Source organism: Arachis ipaensis, chromosome B4 (genome assembly GCF_059453495.1).
Source record: "Arachis ipaensis isolate K30076 ecotype BB chromosome B4, ASM5945349v1, whole genome shotgun sequence".
Classification (NCBI taxonomy): Eukaryota; Viridiplantae; Streptophyta; class Magnoliopsida; order Fabales; family Fabaceae; genus Arachis; species Arachis ipaensis.
In genome coordinates this window covers 4426633-4450305 of record NC_142439.1, presented here as the reverse complement: position 1 = coordinate 4450305, position 23673 = coordinate 4426633, and the positions used below count along the sequence as shown (strand labels likewise).

Genomic DNA, 23673 nt, shown 5'->3' with positions numbered 1-23673 from the left:
AAAATATAAGGTCATAAAGTAGCTAGCCGCTAAAATCAATCACTAAATTTGTTATTAGTGACTAATTTAGCGACCAACATAAAAATTGAACTCAATGATATAAATACTCTCAGTTCCAAAATTCAGGTTTCAGTTTCAGAAAAAACACAAGACACACACTATCTCTCTCTCCCGCTCTCGTTCAACCACTCTCACTCTCTTTCTCGCCGCCGCACGCCAATCGCTCGCCGCTCTCTAGCAGATTGCTCGTCGTCGCCGCTCATCGCTCGTATCCTCCATTCGCTCCTCTCCGCTCGCCGCTCGCTCGTTGTCGCTCCTCTCTCCTCGTCGCTGCTCTCTCCTCTCCGATCGTCGTTGATGCGCGAGCATGTTTTCTATATTTTCTTATTATTTTAGATATGAATTATTGAGTTTTATTTAGATGCTAGTGTTTGAAGCCTATTTGGATGCTACTTTAAGGCGCATTGTGGTTTTATTTATTTCAGAAAAAATCCAGACGAGTTTGGCAGAATCTGTGCAGAAGAAAACGAAAAAAATTGATGCTGCAAAGCTAGAGCCAAACGCCGCTACCTAGCGTTTGGTGCCAAGTGCCTTGTAACGCGTGCAAGACCTCTATGAAGTTGACGCCAAACGCCACGACCTGGCGTTTAGTGCCAGATGCTTTGTAAATTGTGCCAAAGCCACACGCTAGTGCCGCTAAACGCCCAGCTGAACGTTAAGTGTCAGGAAGACAGTAAACCTACAACCCTTCTCTGCCCCAGCGGCGTTAAACGCCGAACCTGGTGTTTAGCGTCAGTAGCGCGTATATATATATATATATATATAATGGCATATATGTATATATAATGGCCTTCGGCAACTTTTTTTTTCTTTTTTTTTGAATAATAATAATAATAATAACAATAATAATAGTAATAATAATAATAATTAAAATTCTTTTATTTTTTTCGAAATATTTCATTATAATAAAAATTATTTAGAAAGTCTAATAGATTTTAAATTCAAAGTATCATAAAATTTAATTTAATTACTTTTAGAAAAAATGATTTTTTTAAATAAAATTCTCAATAAATATAATAAATTTTAAATCACTTATTATTTAATTTTTAAAAAGTTGGGTTGTTATAGTATAATTCGTCACTGACTTATTGTAAAAAAATTAATTATATAAAGATGATGTTTTCTGATTTTTTTTTTGTAATTATGAAAAAGCCAAATACGTAAAGAAAACAAAAATAAAAGTAGAGGAGTGTTAGGGGATCAACAAGTTTTGTAATTTGTAGTGATCAATTAGCTATTATTAATGTTTTTAATCGTGTAAAATTACATCTAATAGTGTAGAATTATTCATTTTTTTGTTGTTGACCATATTTTAATAAAATTGCTGGCTCCTTAGACTTTTTCATAAAAGTATTCATACAACGTGCGTCTTTTCTAATTTAATGTGTTGGATACAAATCTAACATACATGGAGAAATTCTCTATCACTCTGTCAGCATAGATTTTGAAGAAGAGAACGCACACATTGAAACAGCAAATATATTTATCTACTCCTTTAATTTCTATTCCTCTAAGAGAGAATCGTCCAATTCTCGATGTATATGAAAAGATAACTAACTGCAGCTTCATCATATCATATTATTTATTTACTAGTACTTGCTTTCTCTTCGTCTGTCTTTGGATTGGTACAATCGCAAGGGTTGAAACCTTTCTGAAGCAACTTCTCAACCTCTTCAAACTGAAGCCCTTTGGTCTCTGGTACCAATAGATAGATGGCAACGAGCCCAATTGTGGAAAACCCAGCAAAGAGGAGAAATGTTCCTGCAGCCCCAAGTGCATGGATAAGTGACAAGAATGTCAAACTCACTATGAGATTAGCACACCAGTTTGAAACTGCTGCTATGCCTCCACACATTCCCCTGAATCTCAATGGGTAAATCTCTGAGTTCAAAACCCAAGGCACTGATCCCATTCCAGGGGAGTAGGCTAGGATATATAGTCCCAACACTATAACTGCAAGCACTCCAATTTTGCTTGGGCATCCATCAGAAAACCACACGCGCTTTTGCTCACCGCACACCGCTCTGACTTCCTTTGTTTCCGCCAGGCATGCTCCCGGAAGATGCTGCATTATGTTCATTGATTATGTTAAGATTAGATTAGACTAATACATAGATATATATAAGTTGAAAGAGATGGAAGTGATGAACTTACATTGCCCCCAGTGCTGGCACAGAAGGCACATTCAGCTTTCAAACATTTCATGCAGTTCCATGAAGAGACATTAGGGGCATCAAGATAAGCCTGGCATGTAGCGTTAGCACCGAAGCTGAGGGTGTCAACGTTGTCAATTGGAGGAGCGGTTGTAGCTGCCTGATAGAAAACTCCAGTTAGAGTGAGGAGGCAAACGATGATTGCAATAAGGGATAGGAGCATGAGCTTTCTCCTTCCATATTTATCGATGCAAAGCATGCTGAGGATAGATCCAACGGCGTTGAGACCAGATGTGACGAGGGAGAGTGCAAGTGCGGTAGATTTTGATGCAATGCCGGCAAACTGAACAATGGTTGGGCTGTAATACATGACGGTGTTGATGCCAACGAATTGTTGAGCGACTTGAGCAGTCACGCCTGCATACAATCCTCTTCGAACAGCAACGTTGCTGAAAGCAGCCTTCATTTTCTCTCCAAGAGTTTGACCGATCAACCCTTCCTCTTGCTTCTCTTGTTCTATAGCTTCTCTCATCGCTTTTATCTCCCCTTCAATCTCGTCTGCTCTATAAATCTTTTCCAGGATTTTCCTTGACTCATTTTCTTTCCCCTGGTTGTACAACCACCTCGGTGACTCAGGAAGGGTCAGCATTAAAACGAACTGAACCACCGCCGGAAGTCCAGCCACCCCAAGCATCCAACGCCACGTTCCAGGAGTCTGTATATTATGTTAAATAGTTTAGTCAAATATGTTAAATTACGTAATCTTTTTTAGTTATTATCCGAGTAGATATATACCGTAGTGAATGCGAGGTTGATAAGGTAGGAGAGGAACTGGCCAAAGGTGATGAGGAGACCATTAATACAAACGAGAGCTCCTCTAATGGCAGCTGGAGAGGCTTCTGAGATATAGAGAGGGGAAGTCATGGAAGCTATGCCAACTCCAAAACCAACCAAAATTCTTCCAACGACGAGGACCCAAGGCGCAGGGGCAATAGCCATGACTATTGCACCAAGAAAGAAAACAATATCAGCCCCCAAGATAGAGATCTTACGGCCGAGCATGTCGTTCATCCATCCACCAAGTGCAGCACCAATAATGGCTCCCGCTACAGCCATACTTACAATGACTTCCTGCAACCATAATTTCTTATCAACTTCTACAAAGTCTTCGCGAATGTAAAGCAAGGCTCCGGAGATAACACCGGTATCGTAGCCAAAGAGGAGACCTCCAATTCCGGCCGATAGAGCAAGGCGCATGATGTAAGGGGAACTGGTTGCTCTTTTCCAGAATTCCGTGAACTCTTGCTTACTCGCTGCCTCTGGCCCTCCTTCCATTCTTACTAATCACCTTATTAATTTAATGTCAACTCTATTGATGATTTCTAACTTTCCTCTGCCACTTGCACTCCACGCTGAAAATATTATTATTCCAACCATCATTGTTTATTTATGCATGCAATTAATCTCATGCGTTTCATAACATCATGCAAACTTTCGATCATAAAGTAAAATTTGATCTCAACGATAATTAGTCAATAATATTTATTCTTTCTTATTCCGATCTTAACACCTTCTCAAAAAGATAATTTTTATTGTTCCTAATTAACCATGTAGAGTTGTGATCAGCAACACAAAAACAATTAGGAATATATTCTAACATATCATTATTATTTATTTATATACAAAGGAAAAATACAATAAAAAAAGAATTGAGATAAATTAAACAGATAAGATATGTTACGTACTTGTACTACAGAAAAAAGAAAAAATGAACTTTGTTAAGAAACCACAACACTTTGATGTTAAACTTTCGTAGAAGGTCTCTCAGACCAGTTGTGTGGTATTACGCTCTCTTTTTTCTCGAAGGTTCGAAATTACTGTTGTTGGTTTAAATTCTGTCTTTTCTCTCCTTTTTATATAAATCTTTTCCGTTAGTGGCAGCTAATATATTCATATCTTTAACAAACAACAAGGCACCAAAATCTGTCTATAATAAATAATAAGCAAAGATTACCATATTATATTCAACCATCTTAACCGTCTATTAGTTTTTTTAATCCTATCCAATTTCTTGTTTTTTTCCTTAAAAATTGATCTGTTTTTTCATGTATCTTATCTATAACTAAAGTTAAGTTCTCTAACAAAATAGTAAAATACACGAATTAGAGAGATACAAGAAAAGTTTAACATCAGAGTGTTGTGGTTTCCATAACAATACTCATTTTCTCTCAGCTTTTTTTAGTACAAGTATATAACATGCTTTGTCTGTTTGTCTTAATTCTTTTTTGGATTGTATTTTTTCTTTATATATAAATAAATAATGATGATATGATAGGATATATTTTTAAGTATTTCTAAGTTCATGGTCGCAACTTTATTATATTCAATCCTGTCTTAACTGTATATTAATTTTCTTATTCTTATCCAATTCTGATTTTGTTTTGTTTTGTTTTTGTTTTTTTGTTAAAATTGATTTGTTTTTTCACGTATCTTATCTATTTATAATCTAAATAAAGTTAAGTTCTCTAACAAAATAATAAAATAAAATAAAAAACAAGAATAAAATAGCTGCTTTTTTTTTTGTTTTAACCAATATATAAAAGTCAAATCCTTCAAGTTATGTAATTTTATTATTACTTTATTCGAAAAGACAAATAAAGTTGCATTGGTGATACGCTTCTAAGGAGATCAATATTACTTTAATAATTTGAAAATTTTCAACATTTTAATATATTCAAAATGTATTCTCCCGTCTATAACCAACGGCAAAAGTTAATTAATCCATTCGAAACATGTTTCGAAGTGAATATTTATTTGTTGAGGTGTTCAAAAAAAAATAGTTTGTACTAAATTATAATTTAGTCTCTAATATTTTCTAAGATAAATTATTAGTTTTTAATAAAAGAAATTGATAGAGGGTAACAATATATGTATCTCAAAAATTGTCGATACGATGATGTGTTTTAAAGAGGTTATGCTCCAAGTAACCATGATATTAAGGAGAGAATATAGAAGAGAAGAGAAGGGTAAAATGCTATTCCAATTAGCATCATAGTAAATATATCACTCCCTTATATTTTTATCTTTTACCTTCATTTGTTACATCTCAATATTTTCTAGATCCTCATTTTTATGTATATATGTAACAAACAAAAATATGTATAAATGTAAGAAAGTCACTGCAACAGTCCCATATATAGATGTATGTACCAATAATTTCTTATATAGTCATAGTTTTTTGAGGTCATATTATATATTCTCACCACAAAACTGATTTGAGAGACCTTCTGCGATTCATTCCACCGACGACAAATCATTGCAGGTCACCAAACACATCGTTTTACTAAAGTGAGTTACTATTGGATTAAATCCGATAGTAAATGATGCACCAATTTAATATATTTTTTCTCAAAAAATTACCGGCAGATTTATCATCGAAAAACAAAATCTGCCAATAATTAAAAAATCTTACGAATTCGACGTGGTTACCGTCGATAAATCCAACGGTACTCAACATTTTTCTTGTAGTATTTTCTGCCTTTTGCACTTGTTTCACAAATATATATTATTTTTCGTTTTCTTAATCAATGCGCAAAGGAGCGTATATATGATTGGTTATATAATTAAGTTCAATTAATCATATAAATAAATGCTAATATATTTTCGTATTAATTATTTTAATGATTCCAAAATTCTAAAAACTTATTTTGACGTAAATATTTTTTCAAACAGACAAAATGTCAAATTTTATAATTATTATTGAAAAGAAATCTATATTTTAAAATATTATTAATATAAATATACAAATTTACTTTTAAATATGAAAAAATATTCAATTAATTTTTTTCATCTTTACCATATTTGAGTCGGTGCAAAATTCAGTTGATTTATTTATTGCTAAATACTCGTTTATCATTACTGTAACTAGAATTGTAAAATATAATTAATTAAAATTGTTTTTCCTCGCTTCTTTTATTAATAGTTAAGAATGGTAGATAAAAAAAAAGAAAGAAATTCTGGTTAGAGAAAAGGCAAAGAGAGGTATTTGGAGAGAAAAACCAAGATTTATGTCATGTATCTTTTGATTATATTTTTGTTTTGTATCATGTACCTGAGAGGTATTCCTTGCTAAGTTGGGTGAGCACTTAGTGGTTGAAAATCTAGGGAGTAAACCTAGTCAAATCTAGCTTGGGTAAAAACTGAGTTTGTCCCAAATAGGATTGGGTTGAATCCTAGAAAAATTTGTGTATGTAATACTTGAAAAGATAGTGAAAATTCCACCATTGTTGTGGTGGAGACTGGATGTAGGTTGCATTGCACAAAGCAGCTGAACCAGAATACATAACTGTGTCATCTTCTTCTTCTCTGTTATAATTCTGTGTTTCAAGAGTTTTGAGACAAAATAAAATTGTCTCCTGCATAATTAATCTCGCAGTCTAAACAGAAGTAAAGTTTCATTTTCTAGTTTGAAGGTTTATTAATCAAGATTAAAAGAATGCCATAGATTCCACCCCCTTCTCTAGGCCATCAAGAGCCTTCAATTGGTATAAGAGCTTAGTACTCAAGGATCAAGCTTCACAGCTTGGAGGGAAGGTCCAATGGCTAATAACTTGGGTGCAAACTCTGTGGCCTACACTCTTACTGAGGGGGTCAATCAAACAACAGGCTTCCTTTCTTCAACGAAAAGAACTACACCTACTGGGAGGAAAGAATGCAGATCTTTGTTCAATCCACTGACTACAGTATATGGAAAATTATTGTAAATGATCCTCAAGTACCTACCAAGACAAGTGCTGAAGGACTGATGACTCCTAAAGAAGAAGCTGAATGGAATGATGAAGACAAGAAGAATGTGGAATTAAATGCCAAAGCCATCAAAAGATGTACTGTGCTATCAGTTTTGAGGAATATTGATTCAGCGACTAATAAAAAGTATAAGGTGATAAAGCAGTTGGTCGCTAAAATCGATCGCTAATTTTAACATTAACGACCGATTTTCGCAAACAACATAAAAAATAAACTGAAAAATTGTTAGTCTCTAAATTAGTGGCTAATGATAAAATTAGCAACCGATTCAGCAACTAACAAAAATATAAGGTCATAAAGTAGCTAGCTGCTAAAATCAATCACTAAATTTGTTATTAGTGACTAATTTAGCGACCAACATAAAATTGAACTCAATGATATAAATACTCTCAGTTCCAAAATTCAGGTTTCAGTTTCAGAAAAAACACAAGACACACTATCTCTCTCTCCCGCTCTCGTTCAACCACTCTCACTCTCTTTCTCGCCGCCGCACGCCAATCGCTCGCCGCTCTCTAGCAGATTGCTCGTCGTCGCCGCTCATCGCTCGTATCCTCCATTCGCTCCTCTCCGCTCGCCGCTCGCTCGTTGTCGCTCCTCTCTCCTCGTCGCTGCTCTCTCCTCTCCGATCGTCGTTGATGCGCGAGCATGTTTTCTATATTTTCTTATTATTTTAGATATGAATTATTGAGTTTTATTTAGATGCTAGTGTTTGAAGCCTATTTGGATACTACTTTAAGGCGCATTGTGGTTTTATTTATTTCAGAAAAAATCTAGACGAGTTTGGCAGAATCTGTGCAGAAGAAAAAGAAAAAAATTGTTGCTGCAAAGCTAGCGCCAAACGCCGCTACCTAGCGTTTGGCACCAAGCGCCTTGTAACGCGTGCAAGCCCTCTATGAAGTTGACGCCAAACGCCACGACCTGGCGTTTAGTGCCAGATGCTTCGTAAATTGTGCCAAAGCCACACGCTAGTGGCGCTAAACGCCCAGCTGAACGTTAAGTGTCAGGAAGACAGTAAACCTACAACCCTTCTCTGCCCCAGCGGCGTTAAACGCCGAACCTGGTGTTTAGCGTCAGTAGCGCGTATATATATAAATATATATATATATATTCATGCCTATAAGCCACATTCGGCCTGCTTTTTTTTCTTTCATTACTATATATATATATATATAATGGCATATATGTATATATAATGGCCTTCGGCAACTTTTTTTTTCTTTTTTTTTTGAATAATAATAATAATAACAATAATAATAGTAATAATAATAATAATTAAAATTCTTTTATTTTTTTCGAAATATTTCATTATAATAAAAATTATTTAGAAAGTCTAATAGATTTTAAATTCAAAGTATCTTAAAATTTAATTTAATTACTTTTAGGAAAAATGACTTTTTTAAATAAAATTCTCAATAAATATAATAAATTATAAATCACTTATTATTTAATTTTTAAAAAGTTGGGTTGTTATAGTATAATTCGTCACTGACTTATTGTAAAAAAAATTAATTATATAAAGATGATGTTTTCTGATTTTTTTTTTTGTAATTATGAAAAAGCCAAATACGTAAAGAAAACAAAAATAAAAGTAGAGGAGTGTTAGGGGATCAACAAGTTTTGTAATTTGTAGTGATCAATTAGCTATTATTAATGTTTTTAATCGTGTAAAATTACATCTAATAGTGTAGAATTATTCATTTTTTTGTTGTTGACCATATTTTAATAAAATTGCTGGCTCCTTAGACTTTTTCATAAAAGTATTCATACAACGTGCGTCTTTTCTAATTTAATGTGTTGGATACAAATCTAACATACATGGAGAAATTCTCTATCACTCTGTCAGCATAGATTTTGAAGAAGAGAACGCACACATTGAAACAGCAAATATATTTATCTACTCCTTTAATTTCTATTCCTCTAAGAGAGAATCGTCCAATTCTCGATGTATATGAAAAGATAACTAACTGCAGCTTCATCATATCATATTATTTATTTACTAGTACTTGCTTTCTCTTCGTCTGTCTTTGGATTGGTACAATCGCAAGGGTTGAAACCTTTCTGAAGCAACTTCTCAACCTCTTCAAACTGAAGCCCTTTGGTCTCTGGTACCAATAGATAGATGGCAACGAGCCCAATTGTGGAAAACCCAGCAAAGAGGAGAAATGTTCCTGCAGCCCCAAGTGCATGGATAAGTGACAAGAATGTCAAACTCACTATGAGATTAGCACACCAGTTTGAAACTGCTGCTATGCCTCCACACATTCCCCTGAATCTCAATGGGTAAATCTCTGAGTTCAAAACCCAAGGCACTGATCCCATTCCAGGGGAGTAGGCTAGGATATATAGTCCCAACACTATAACTGCAAGCACTCCAATTTTGCTTGGGCATCCATCAGAAAACCACACGCGCTTTTGCTCACCGCACACCGCTCTGACTTCCTTTGTTTCCGCCAGGCATGCTCCCGGAAGATGCTGCATTATGTTCATTGATTATGTTAAGATTAGATTAGACTAATACATAGATATATATAAGTTGAAAGAGATGGAAGTGATGAACTTACATTGCCCCCAGTGCTGGCACAGAAGGCACATTCAGCTTTCAAACATTTCATGCAGTTCCATGAAGAGACATTAGGGGCATCAAGATAAGCCTGGCATGTAGCGTTAGCACCGAAGCTGAGGGTGTCAACGTTGTCAATTGGAGGAGCGGTTGTAGCTGCCTGATAGAAAACTCCAGTTAGAGTGAGGAGGCAAACGATGATTGCAATAAGGGATAGGAGCATGAGCTTTCTCCTTCCATATTTATCGATGCAAAGCATGCTGAGGATAGATCCAACGGCGTTGAGACCAGATGTGACGAGGGAGAGTGCAAGTGCGGTAGATTTTGATGCAATGCCGGCAAACTGAACAATGGTTGGGCTGTAATACATGACGGTGTTGATGCCAACGAATTGTTGAGCGACTTGAGCAGTCACGCCTGCATACAATCCTCTTCGAACAGCAACGTTGCTGAAAGCAGCCTTCATTTTCTCTCCAAGAGTTTGACCGATCAACCCTTCCTCTTGCTTCTCTTGTTCTATAGCTTCTCTCATCGCTTTTATCTCCCCTTCAATCTCGTCTGCTCTATAAATCTTTTCCAGGATTTTTCTTGACTCATTTTCTTTCCCCTGGTTGTACAACCACCTCGGTGACTCAGGAAGGGTCAGCATTAAAACGAACTGAACCACCGCCGGAAGTCCAGCCACCCCAAGCATCCAACGCCACGTTCCAGGAGTCTGTATATTATGTTAAATAGTTTAGTCAAATATGTTAAATTACGTAATCTTTTTTAGTTATTATCCGAGTAGATATATACCGTAGTGAATGCGAGGTTGATAAGGTAGGAGAGGAACTGGCCAAAGGTGATGAGGAGACCATTAATACAAACGAGAGCTCCTCTAATGGCAGCTGGAGAGGCTTCTGAGATATAGAGAGGGGAAGTCATGGAAGCTATGCCAACTCCAAAACCAACCAAAATTCTTCCAACGACGAGGACCCAAGGCGCAGGGGCAATAGCCATGACTATTGCACCAAGAAAGAAAACAATATCAGCCCCCAAGATAGAGATCTTACGGCCGAGCATGTCGTTCATCCATCCACCAAGTGCAGCACCAATAATGGCTCCCGCTACAGCCATACTTACAATGACTTCCTGCAACCATAATTTCTTATCAACTTCTACAAAGTCTTCGCGAATGTAAAGCAAGGCTCCGGAGATAACACCGGTATCGTAGCCAAAGAGGAGACCTCCAATTCCGGCCGATAGAGCAAGGCGCATGATGTAAGGGGAACTGGTTGCTCTTTTCCAGAATTCCGTGAACTCTTGCTTACTCGCTGCCTCTGGCCCTCCTTCCATTCTTACTAATCACCTTATTAATTTAATGTCAACTCTATTGATGATTTCTAACTTTCCTATGCCACTTGCACTCCACGCTGAAAATATTATTATTCCAACCATCATTGTTTATTTATGCATGCAATTAATCTCATGTGTTTCATAACATCATGCAAACTTTCGATCATAAAGTAAAATTTGATCTCAACGATAATTAGTCAATAATATTTATTCTTTCTTATTCCGATCTTAACACCTTCTCAAAAAGATAATTTTTATTGTTCCTAATTAACCATGTAGAGTTGTGATCAGCAACACAAAAACAATTAGGAATATATTCTAACATATCATTATTATTTATTTATATACAAAGGAAAAATACAATCAAAAAAGAATTGAGATAAATTAAACAGATAAGATATGTTACGTACTTGTACTACAGAAAAAAGAAAAAATGAACTTTGTTAAGAAACCACAACACTTTGATGTTAAACTTTCGTAGAAGGTCTCTCAGACCAGTTGTGTGGTATTACGCTCTCTTTTTTCTCGAAGGTTCGAAATTACTGTTGTTGGTTTAAATTCTGTCTTTTCTCTCCTTTTTATATAAATCTTTTCCGTTAGTGGCAGCTAATATATTCATATCTTTAACAAACAACAAGGCACCAAAATCTGTCTATAATAAATAATAAGCAAAGATTACCATATTATATTCAACCATCTTAACCGTCTATTAGTTTTTTTAATCCTATCCAATTTCTTGTTTTTTTCCTTAAAAATTGATCTGTTTTTTCATGTATCTTATCTATAACTAAAGCCAAGTTCTCTAACAAAATAGTAAAATACACGAATTAGAGAGATACAAGAAAAGTTTAACATCAGAGTGTTGTGGTTTTCATAACAATACTCATTTTCTCTCAGCTTTTTTTAGTACAAGTATATAACATGCTTTGTCTGTTTGTCTTAATTCTTTTTCGGATTGTATTTTTTCTTTATATATAAATAAATAATGATGATATGATAGGATATATTTTTAAGTATTTCTAAGTTCATGGTCGCAACTTTATTATATTCAATTCTGTCTTAACCGTATATTAATTTTCTTTTTCTTATCCAATTCTGATTTTGTTTTGTTTTGTTTTTGTTTTTTTTGTTAAAATTGATCTGTTTTTTCACGTATCTTATCTATTTATAATCTAAATAAAGTTAAGTTCTCTAACAAAATAATAAAATAAAATAAAAAACAAGAATAAAATAGCTGCTTTTTTTTTTGTTTTAACCAATATATAAAAGTCAAATCCTTCAAGTTATGTAATTTTATTATTACTTTATTCGAAAAGACAAATAAAATTGCACTGGTGATACGCTTCTAAGGAGATCAATATTACTTTAATAATTTGAAAATTTTCAACATTTTAATATATTCAAAATGTATTCTCCCGTCTATAACCAACGGCAAAAGTTAATTAATCAATTCGAAACATATTTCGAAGTGAATATTTATTTGTTGAGGTGTTCAAAAAAAAATAGTTTGTACTAAATTATAATTTAGTCTCTAATATTTTCTAAGATAAATTATTAGTTTTTAATAAAAGAAATTGATAGAGGGTAACAATATATGTATCTCAGAAATTGTCTATATAATGATGTGTTTTAAAGAGGTTATGCTTCAAGTAACTATGATGTTAAGAAGAGAATATGACAGAAAAGAGAAGGGTAAAATGCTATTCCAATTAGCATCATAGTAAATATATCACTCCCTTATGTTTTTATCTTTTACCTTCATTTGTTACATCTCAATATTTTCTAGATCCTCATTTGTATGTATATATGTAACAAACAAAAATATGTATAAATTTAAGAAAGTCACCGCAACCGTCTCATATATAGATGTATGTACCAATAATTTTTTATATAGTCATAATTTTTTGAGGTCATATTATATATTCTTACCACAAAACTGCTTTGAGAGACCTTCTGCGATTCATTCCACCGACGACAGACCATTGCAGGTCACCAAACATATCGTTTCACTAAATTGAATTACTATTGGATTAAACCTGATAGTAAATGATGCACCAATTTAATATATTTTTCCTCAAAAAATTACCGACAGATTTATTATCGAAAAACAAAATCTGTCAATAATTAAAAAATCTTACGAATTCGACGTGGTTACCGTCAATAAATTCGATGGTACTCAATATTTTTCTTGTAGTATTTTCTGTCTTTTGCGCTTGTTTCACAAATTTATATTATTTTTCGTTTTTTTAATCAATGCGCAAAGGAGCGTATATATGATTGGTTATATAATTAAATTCAATTAATCATATAAATAAATGCTAATATATTTTTCTATTAATTATTTTAATGATTCCAAAATTCTAAAAACTTATTTTGACGTAAATATTTTTTCAAACAGACAAAATGTCAAAATTTATAATTATTATTGAAAAGAAATCTATATTTTAAAATATTATTAATATAAATATACAAATTTACTTTTAAATATGAAGAAATATCCAATTAATTTTTTTCATCTTTACCATATTTGAGTCGGTGCAAAATTCAGTTGATTTATTGATTGCTAAATACTCGTTTATCGTTACTGTAATTAGAATTGTAAAATATAATTAATTAAAATTATTTTTCTTCGCTTCTTTTATTAATAGTTAAGAATGGTAGATAAAAAAAAAAGAAAGAAATTCTGGTTAGAGCATCTTTATCATCTCAATTTTTTTAGTGTATTAAATTATTAATTATTAATTATTTATATCTATGCATTATCTTTGTTGAAGCATGCACATATTTTGTATTTTAATTATATTAAGCACAAACAATTTAACCCATAATGATCATTATTTGAATTAATCATCCAATAACTCAATTTCTTAACTAAATTATTGACCATATTATTATATAAGTATATAACTATAATCAATCTAAATTTTTAAGTACAAGAACAAATATAAAAATATATTATATTACAAGGATAGGTATGATCATTTACGCTATTGGTTTGAAAAATTAGACAGAATTTTTTTTACATAAAGATTTCAAATAGCCTTCTCTCCTTTGATAGGTTCTTTGGTGAAAAATAAAATTAGGTGAACCAAGAAATTTTTTATTAAATTTAGACTAAAAAGATGCATTGCACATTATATATTTTTTTTTGTGTGAATTTTTTTGGGCTTGTTTAGGTGAGTTTCTAAAAAAAAGATCTTTTTTCGAGTTATTTTTTTTTAAAAGATCTTATGAAAAAGTAAAAGTAATTTTATGTTTGGGTATCTCATGCAAAAATATTTTTTTATCTATCAATTATGTTCGGATATAACAATATAAAAGTACTTTTTTTTATTTATTACATAAAAACATCTTTTTTAAGGAAAAAAGATCTTTTAAAAAAGATGTAAATTACAACTTTTTAAAAAAAGATATTTTTCTGATTTTTCTAGTGCTTTTACTTTTACTACTTGAAATTTGCCAAACATGTTAAAAAATTTTAAAAAATATCTTTTTTCATTGAAAAAAAATATTTTTTTATCAAAATAATAGCGCCTAAACAAGCACTAATATAAAAATACTTTTTTGTTTATTTATTACATAAAAACATCTATTTTTTAAGAAAAAAATTAAAAAAAAATATATAAATTATAACTTCTCAATTTTTTTTTATTTTTCTAATATATTTATTTTTACTATTAAAAATTTACCAAATATACTAATATGACACCCAACAAGCACTTATTCCATGATTATTATTGCCAATTGGAGAAGTACTAATAAGTAATAAGTAGAAGTCACGTGTGAAAGGTAGAAGGTAATGAAACGCAGCGTTTAAAGTTGAGGATAGGGATTGCGTTTTGGGTTTTCCATATTACATCGTACGGTGTTTCGTCGCTCCTCCTCCCTCCGTCGCCGTTGCCACCGCAGAAAAGGGTTTTGCACTCTACACCGATTTGAATCCTCCGTTCCTTCTCACTCGCGCTGTCTAAATACACTCTCCATCCACGCAACTTCGCACCATATCCCTGTTCCTTCTGATGTAATTTCTCTCCTCTTCTGAAATATAATCTTTTAATTGCTATCTTAACCTCTTTTAGCTGATAATTCTGTTTGATTTTAGCTAAATTCTAACCACGTACCTATTCTTGCGAAATATTACGTTTCTTTTCTTATTATATACAAAAATTCAGATTATAGGTTTTGTTGTGTGCTGAATTAGCACTTGAATTTGTTCTGCAAATATTTGGTGACCCTTTAGATGCATAGATTTCTGTAATTTGTAGTCTGGTGAGTTAAAAACTTAAATTTGGTGTTAATTGGCTTTGGAACAGAGTGTGGTTTGGTTAGAGGATGAAGCGGAAGCGTGGGCATAAAAAGGGGAAGGGAAAGAGCAGTAGCAAGCATGTAGTGAGTGGTAATGAGACTCAAAATAAGGAAGAAACCTCTGCTTTGGAGCATTATGGTACTAATAATGATAATGATGATGATAAGGATGATAACTCTGGAATGGAGGTTGACACACCTTCCTCAACTGGGACAGATCAGCAGCATTACAATGTGGCCAGCATTAATCCTGATGGCTCCATTGATAAGGCTGTGGGGAAGCCACTCGGGGTTGGACGCGTTAAGGTGAAGCTCAAGACTCCAAAGATGTTGGACTCCCATTCCCAGCACACGTCTTCGGATGCTCCCACGCATAGTGACACCGATAAGAGTAGCCAGCAACACGGCTTTGACAAACAAGGTGTCGGTGCTGATAGGATGGAAGACAGTGCAAATTCCTTGCCTGATATGAAATCCCCTGTTCCATCAAAGAGGACTGCTACCGCTAGCATCAAAATTAAGTCATCCAAGGTCTTGGCATCCAATGCTGACCACACAGTTTCCAGTGAGATTAATCATCCAAAAGAAAGAAGTCTCCGATATAATAAGCAGGAATTGGACGCTTCCTTAGTTGTATGTTTGAGCACTTTAGATTTGTTTTCCCGTTGTTCTACTTTGTTATCGCCTCAGAGAACATTTTTTTTAACTTGGTTTCTTCTGCACAGGTAATAAGGAAGGTAATGAAAATGGATGCTGCTGAACCCTTCAATGTTCCTGTTAATCCTGAAGCTCTGGGAATTCCTGTAAGTAATATTTTTTCTTTTTGGATAAAAATTCCTGTAAGCACAATTATGTAAGCAACGTTAGATGTGCTTTCAGATATTGGTTAACATGTGCTGTCTCTTTCTTGATCTTGAACACTCAGGCATAGAAGTTATTCCACAAGGATCTATGATATTTGTTGTTCCCAGGAGACTAATTTGATTTGTAGTAAAACTGGAACCAAAAAGTTACCTTTTGTCCCCCAAAAATTTGTGATTAGTTGATTACAGGTGTCTAATGTCATAATGCTTTCTGGAACCAGGACTATTTTGATATCATTGACACGCCAATGGATTTCGGAACTATATGCAGCAATCTTGAAAAGAGCGAGAAGTACATGAATTCTGAGGATGTTTATAAGGATGTTCAATACATTTGGGACAATTGTTATAAGTATAACAATAAAGGTGACTATATCTTGGATCTTATGAGGCGAGTGAAGAAGAATTTTATGAAGTACTGGACTGCAGCTGGGTTATATTATGAACCATCAAAAGGGACTAAGGGTGAGACTTCTGTGTACCCCTCCATTATTTCTTTCTTTAGTGAAAAGGATAGGTATCAAGCATTTAGTGAGTCATTCTTGACCGCCATTTTCTTTCTTGTTTTAAATATTCTTGTGATACAATATATGAATAGGACTAGATGTGTTTGTTTATTATCTCTGCCATTTTGTCTCCAAGCTTCTTTTACTTTTGGGGTCATGCTCAGGATGGGAGATGGGTCAATGAGTGATAGATGTTAAAATATTGAAAAGTGGGAAGTTTATAGTTAAGCTATATGGTTTTCTGAGATTTTATTTTCACAATCCTACTCAAGTAAATGAAAAGAAGATGAAGATGAATATGCTTTTTTAATTTCGTGAAAGATGCTAGACCATGGTCTTTTGATAGCAATTTGAGCATATTCTTCTAATGAGCAGGAGCAGAGGATGCTGCATTATCTGGTGATGGAAAAGTAGCGAAGGGTGGTCAAGCGAAGCAGAAGTCAAAGAAACGTCATGGGTGAGTATACTCCCAACGCTGATATTAGAATACTTATGTGGTATAATTGCTGTTATGGTTGGAAATTGATATCCCTTAGTCTTAAATTGAATGAAATCTATTGTTAATTATGTGTTTGTGTCAGTAATACTGTTTTACATGGAAATTATAGACTAATATCTTTGACTCCAGAAATTTGATACATGATTGATGGTTTAATTTTCTAAAAATGAATGGTTAATCTGAAGAATAGGAATAGAGAAGCTTTGATTACTCTAAGAAATCACATTAAGTGCAACGTAATTTCTATGAAAGGTTTATATAACAGTACATTTGTAAACTTGGTTATTCCTATTTCTTCAATTCTTATAATATCATACATTATTCTGCAACAATATTGCATTGTAAGATGGTGATACTATTATACTTAAAGCTTTATCTGATTTTGCAGAAGACACCATAAACATGATTGTTTATGTGCTATTTGTGTGCTAAAGCGCCGAAGGAGGGAACGGGAGGAGAATGCTCGACTTGCTAAAGGAAACTTTGGATCTGGTGGTGATAAGCTTGCTAAAGAATTTAAGCAAGAGGTATGGTAATGGATCATTGCCTACATCTTATCCTTTTAATGTCCTGCCAGGAAATTTGCCTGGTGGTTTTAGAGGTATCTGTATCCCTGTGGTAAAATTTGTGATTGAAGGTGTTTTTTATTGCAACTGATTTTACATTTTTCCATTTTTTCTTTTTTTCCACAATTCTCCATGGTTATAAACTAAATTCATTATAACAATACAGAAACGAATCTTATCGGAATGGTCTCTTTATATATTTTCTTTATGCTATAGAGTATTCCAAATAACACAAAATGTTTTTTAAGTGGCATGACGATATTGCTCTCCCATTTGGTTCCTATTACATTTGTTGACATTAAATGGGATTAAAAGCTCATGCAATGAAGAAATCCTAGTACATTATTTTTTCCTTTATGACCATGCAAACTAAGTATTGACTAGCACGTAATATACGTAGACTTGAAACTTTTTCTTGGTTTTCAGGAATCAATGCTTGTAGAAAGCCCTGGTGGTGAGGATTCATCATCAAATATGAATGATTCACTTGGCACTGATGGAGATGCTGAAGATGACAAAGGAGAGGTAGCAAAAATGGATCTTAGTGGGAAGCAGTGCAGCCCTTCCAAGGGAAAGCATGAAGACATTGATGGTGATGATGAAGATGATAATGACGAAGACCACAGCCAGGAGGAAGGGGAAGAGGAGGAAGATGGAGAGGAAGAAGATGAGGGGGAGATTGAAACGGACAACCCGAAGCGACAGATGGATGAGGCTTCAAATCGGTCACATTATGGAGGAAGTTTGGCCGAGAAATCTAATGTTGGAGATGTAACCACTCTTCGTGATGAATATGCAGCGACTCGGCAAGAAGGACAAGCTGCAGTAGTCCAGCGACAGAAGCACAAGGTATTTCAAACAATTTCTGATTTAGGAAACAATAGCATTTGCATAAACTTCAATTAGGCATGTAGCGTGTTGCGAAAGGCTGTTGCGTTTAGTTAGTTGTAGTTGCAACTGCAGGTTTTACTAAACAGTTTGGTCTGTCTGTAGGAATCACGAGATAAGCATCAGAAAGCTCAGCTGCTTGAGAGCTTATATGTCGAAAACCCCAAGCTATCAAGTTTATGTGGTATTCTCTTCCCCAACAATACTCAATCTGTCTGGAGTGGACCACATTCATTAGTACAGCGTCAGAATTCAAGTCGCACTTCTTCAATTCACGCGGCAATTCGGACTTTGATGGACTAGCTTTTTTGCGTTACTATTTTTTAATTGATTCACTACTTGCTAGCCACCATCCCAAAATGATAATAGTTTTAGTTGATGTGTTACTAAGTTTAAACTAGGTTTTGTAGCTTTGCCCTGTCTCTCGGTTTTTAGTATTAAGCAGGCGTAGGGCAAAATGAGTCACATTACTGTAAACATAACACTAGCGAGCAAATGCATCGTCATTCTCATTTCTATTTTCTTGTTTCCCTGCCCATGCACTACTACCAGTGTATAAATCTTAGTTAAGCTCAAAGTCTACGAAGAATTTTATAGGTAAAATATAAATATTTTTATATTAATAAATTAAATTTAATTTTAATACACTGATATACTCATGTATTTAATTACGTATCACCAAATCAACAAAAATAGCTATTTTTAACAATCAATGCGTAAATAGTCAAGGAAATCGACAGGGTAAAATAGTTTATGGTTTACACTGTCAGGTCATTAAAATTAAACTCTAATAAATTTTGTTGAAGAGTATAATTAAAAGGTTTTAGAGATGAAATTTTATCACAATTTATTGCATACAAATTACAACTAAATAATTATCTAAATATTTTCATAAACAGAGTGGACTAAATGCACAAAATAATTAAAATAGCATGTGGAGTATGTGGAGGGGAGGGTGTTAGGGTAAAAAAGCATGTTGCCTTAATAATTAAAATAGCATAATAGTACCCTTTAATGAAAAACGAAACTCTAAAATGTCCGTGACTACTGACTAGGCATGAGTTACACCGGAAAAGTGAAAAAAAAAACTAACAAAACTGAGTAATCTCTTGTATGAAAGAATTTGTGCTTGCTTGACATGGCCCCCATTACCGTCGATATTTCTATTGGTGGAACCATTACAAACAAATAACGGCTATGTTACATTTCTTTTAGAGAAATAATAGAGGACTATCAAAATTTATTGGTTTTGACCATCACTTTTAGCTATTAACCAAATTTCTTTAGTTTAGTAATTCAACAACATACTTTAACATATACCTTAAAACATTGATGACCAAAACAATAAATTTTGATAGCCCTCTAGTATTCCTCTTTTCTTTATCTCAACAAAGACCATAAATAAAAGATAAATGTTGTTGGTGAAAGTAACGATATCAGAAAGTAAGTCCAAGTATAGTAAAATGAAAATCCTAATCCACCAATAAATCAAAATCTCCTAATTCCTAAATGGCACATTTAAACAGTGAGAAGCAGCAATGGTTAGACGGACATCTGTGTCCATGGCATGACTTAATTAGGCAGATCATATTTCACTTCACCTAGGTATAGACCACATGCCGGGGCCATTGGACTTGCGGCTGTAATAGTCTTGGCATTCAAGATTCTTTCAACTGAAATAGTGCGTCATTTGAAACATGTTAGTCAATTCAGGCTATAAAAAAGGATCAGATAGTACATTATCTTATTATTAAACACACGTGAATAGAAATGAAGGATATTTGTACCGTCTGGAATTGTTAAGTTTCCAGTTCCAACAACTTTGAGAACACCAACAAGTAGTCTAACCTGAAATTCATTTAACAATTGGATTCAGACCAAAAAGATTGTGATTGTGGAAAAGGAACTCAAAAGGGAAGATATCAAACCTGATGGTAAAGAAAAGAGCGTGCGCGCGCTGTTACCACCAAGCAACGATGCTGCCTCCTTTTGCCAAATCCTATATCTTCAGTTGATGTGGTTCCTTTATCAATGCTTGCACTAGAGCTAGGAGGAGGAATAACAGTTTCAGAGTTGCTGTGGCAGCCATTCAGATCCTGATTATGTCGTTCTCTATCCATTGTATTTGGAAAATACAGACTTGGAATTACCTCGCAGATGCTGAGTTCATCTAAAGTTCTGATTGGTGATGTTGCCTGTAGTAGGGCAATTTTATTTATGGATAGTTCATATAGACTTGAGATTATATGATCATAGAATTGGCATTTGACTAAACCAAAACTCTATTGACTGAATCTCACCACCATCGGGCAAACTCCCTCAGACGAAAGTAAACCTATTCATTGTTTTTAACTATAAATTCTGAAGTACTATTTAGAAACTGGAGAGAAGAAGCAACCTGACAACCGGCAGCCCTGAAGGAACTAAAATCATGGCGTCCGACAAGAACTTTGCAAGCTTCCTGCATGAATTGTATGAATGAAGTCTTCTGCCTTTTACAGGAATTTTGAGTGCACAATGTAGCAAATATAGAGAAGCAAAAGCTAACTAACTCGCATAGCTGAAAGGTTAAGCTCTTCAGGCACATGCCATGCTCGATCTTTCTCAAAGGCTGATACAGGCTCTGGCCCGGACAGCAAGCGATAAAAGTATCTGAATGGAAGTTCCAAATAAATCTCAATTCCCACAAATTATGATAAACACAATTCTATGGCAATGCCTATTCAGTTTTATAAAATCCAAGATCACTATTATATGATGCTCTACTTAACAGTCACTACTCACTATTATACACAATCAAGTACAATTCCATAGATCTTTGTCACAGAACACTCACGTGCGCTCTTGTGCTGAAAATCTGGCATGAAAATCGAGTGGAACGCAACGGACATCAATAACCGTTAAGTCGCTATCATTCTTCTGAAGTAAATAAGTTTGACAAAAAGAATAACGCAAATTGTGAGCACAATTATCAAGAATCCAGATCGAAGGAAAGCTAGCACAAAGTGAAACCTGCAAGAAATGGTTGACAGCTCTTCGAACGACGGAAGGTTCATGAGGCGGTAACTGTAATTTGAAACAAGGAGGAGTAAGATTACAAAGAGTGAAGAGTGAATCGATAAATAGCATAGAAAAGGAATGGATACCACTTCACCCGGCCTCCGTTTACTGGTGCGTTGGATATCAACATGACAAACATTTGACAAGGCATGGACTCCTGCGTCCTGCACTTGAAACGAAATCGCAATGCTCGAATTGAATATAATATGATTTACAGAGTGAGTGAGTGAGTGAAATGATACTCACAGTTCGGCTTGAACAGGATACGATAACTGCTTGGCCAATGAATTTGGTGAAAGCCTCTTCGAGAGCACCGACGACGGTTCGGCAAGAGAGTTGCTTCTGTGAACCGGAGAAGTGAGTGCCGATGTACTCGATGGCAACCAAATAGCGTTGGATCCCAGCCGCTGAGTTCTTTTGGGTCATGTTATGGTTATGGGGTTTTGATATCTTAGAGGGCTTATTATTATCAGTGTCAAATTCAAGCGTATGCTTGCAATTCTTTGTCATTGGGATTTGGGAAATCAAAGTAAAGAGGACGCCTTATTTGATTTCGGCGTCGCCGCTTTGCCTTTCTGCTTTTCTCCAACTCTCTCCAACTCTTAACTCTTTAAGTCTCTGACTCATTGCCATGCTTCATGCTACCTCTTTTTTGGCAACTAAAATACTGCTTATATACCAAAATTAATTATTAAAATTAATTTATATGATGTTTAATTTATTTCAATATATATTTTATATTAAGCCGACTTTAATATATAGTTGTATATATAATATGATTGTTATTTTTATATACCATACTCATTCTTTTTATCAAAATCTTCTAAAATAAGAGGTTGGTAAAATAGTCAAATAAAGAGTAAATATCGTTTCTGTTTCCTGGAGTAAATTCTATTTGTGTCCCTAACGTTTAAATTGTCTTATTTGTATTTCTAACGTTTGTAAAAGTAATTCAATGTTATCCTGCCATCAATTACACATCATGAGTCCTTTAGTTTGAGTTTTAAAAATCTCTTCTTAAAGTTAGAATACAAATGTCTAGGATATAATCGATGATCTATTCCGAAAAATAGCTCATCAAATGTTGAAACTAATTCCTACATTTACATAATTCAATTTTCTAGGGACATAATTAAATCTAAACACAAATAGTGAGTATAATATTAAAATTGAACACATCCAAGTAAAACCTAATTGAGAATGAATACATCCAAATGAGAATAATTGAAAAATATAATCTAATTTGTTAGTATAATAGATAGTAGGATAACATTGAATCACTTTATAAACGTTAAGAATACAAATAGGACGATTTAAACATTAGGGATACAAATAGAACTTACCCAAACGTTAGGAACAAAAACGATACTTTACTAAAAAATTAATTATTTTTAAATTAAAATAATAAAATATAAATTTCATAAAAATTATAAAATTAATAGTAATTAACTATTTATCATTTTATTATTTTTTTCACCTTAAAAAATTTAGATTCATATTTTTTGCCGCATAAATTTTACCTTAGAAGTGAAAATATCATACCATGTATTAAAAAAATTTAAATATTTTAGTTGTATTATTTAAAATAATAGAAATATTAAAAATGATATAAATTATAAGGCAGATTAGTCAAAATGCGAAAGTATTTCAAATTTTATGAGACAAGAAAATAATATATTTTTTTCATATTTTCGTTATATTAGCTAATATTATACGTTAAGAATAATAAAAACTAAACACACAAAATTAACATAGTCAAAATAAACATATATAGACAAATGAATGAATATACATAAATAGACAAAATAAAAAACAAGGAAATAAGAGGAAGAGTTAAAATGGTGCAAAAATTGCATAATCTCCTTTCTGATAATTTAAATATGTGACAAAAAGGCATCTTGTCAAAAGAGTAAATTAAATAAAAGATAGATAAGTAATTGAAAAAAGAAAGAATATAAAAAAAAATTAAATAAAATAATTAAGAGATCTCCAAATATAAATAAACTCAATATAATTCATAGTAAGGTGAGATAAAGTGGAATATAGTTTTTTTTTCTCATGTGGTTGTCCAA

At 33.6% G+C, this 23673-nt stretch overlaps 4 protein-coding genes across 4 annotated transcripts; 1 reads left to right on the top strand and 3 right to left on the bottom strand.

Annotated features, from left to right (window-relative positions):
* Positions 1–1642: 1642 nt before the first annotated feature.
* LOC148566517 (inositol transporter 4-like) lies at positions 1643–3548 on the bottom strand. The gene is made up of 3 exons (XM_088485427.1): positions 3009–3548; positions 2215–2928; positions 1643–2125 (listed from the first exon to the last, which is right to left on the bottom strand). The coding sequence occupies exons 1-3, from the start codon at positions 3546–3548 to the stop codon at positions 1643–1645; spliced, it is 1737 nt and encodes a 578-aa protein (XP_088341553.1).
* Positions 3549–9008: 5460 nt separating this feature from the next.
* LOC148566516 (inositol transporter 4-like) lies at positions 9009–10914 on the bottom strand. Its single transcript, XM_088485428.1, has 3 exons — positions 10375–10914; positions 9581–10294; positions 9009–9491 (listed from the first exon to the last, which is right to left on the bottom strand). The coding sequence occupies exons 1-3, from the start codon at positions 10912–10914 to the stop codon at positions 9009–9011; spliced, it is 1737 nt and encodes a 578-aa protein (XP_088341554.1).
* Positions 10915–14681: 3767 nt separating this feature from the next.
* LOC107638498 (DNA-binding bromodomain-containing protein) lies at positions 14682–19058 on the top strand. The gene is made up of 8 exons (XM_088485500.1): positions 14682–14935; positions 15228–15852; positions 15945–16022; positions 16304–16547; positions 16964–17045; positions 17476–17614; positions 18080–18502; positions 18647–19058. Exons 2-8 carry the CDS (start codon positions 15247–15249, stop codon positions 18842–18844), a joined length of 1770 nt encoding a protein of 589 aa, XP_088341626.1. The 5' UTR covers positions 14682–14935; positions 15228–15246; the 3' UTR covers positions 18845–19058.
* Positions 19059–19529: 471 nt separating this feature from the next.
* LOC107638497 (Pseudouridine synthase family protein) lies at positions 19530–22247 on the bottom strand. The gene is made up of 9 exons (XM_016341804.3): positions 21848–22247; positions 21688–21765; positions 21554–21607; positions 21378–21460; positions 21094–21193; positions 20940–21002; positions 20470–20736; positions 20329–20389; positions 19530–20214 (listed from the first exon to the last, which is right to left on the bottom strand). Exons 1-9 carry the CDS (start codon positions 22109–22111, stop codon positions 20114–20116), a joined length of 1071 nt encoding a protein of 356 aa, XP_016197290.1. The 5' UTR covers positions 22112–22247; the 3' UTR covers positions 19530–20113.
* Positions 22248–23673: the final 1426 nt, after the last annotated feature.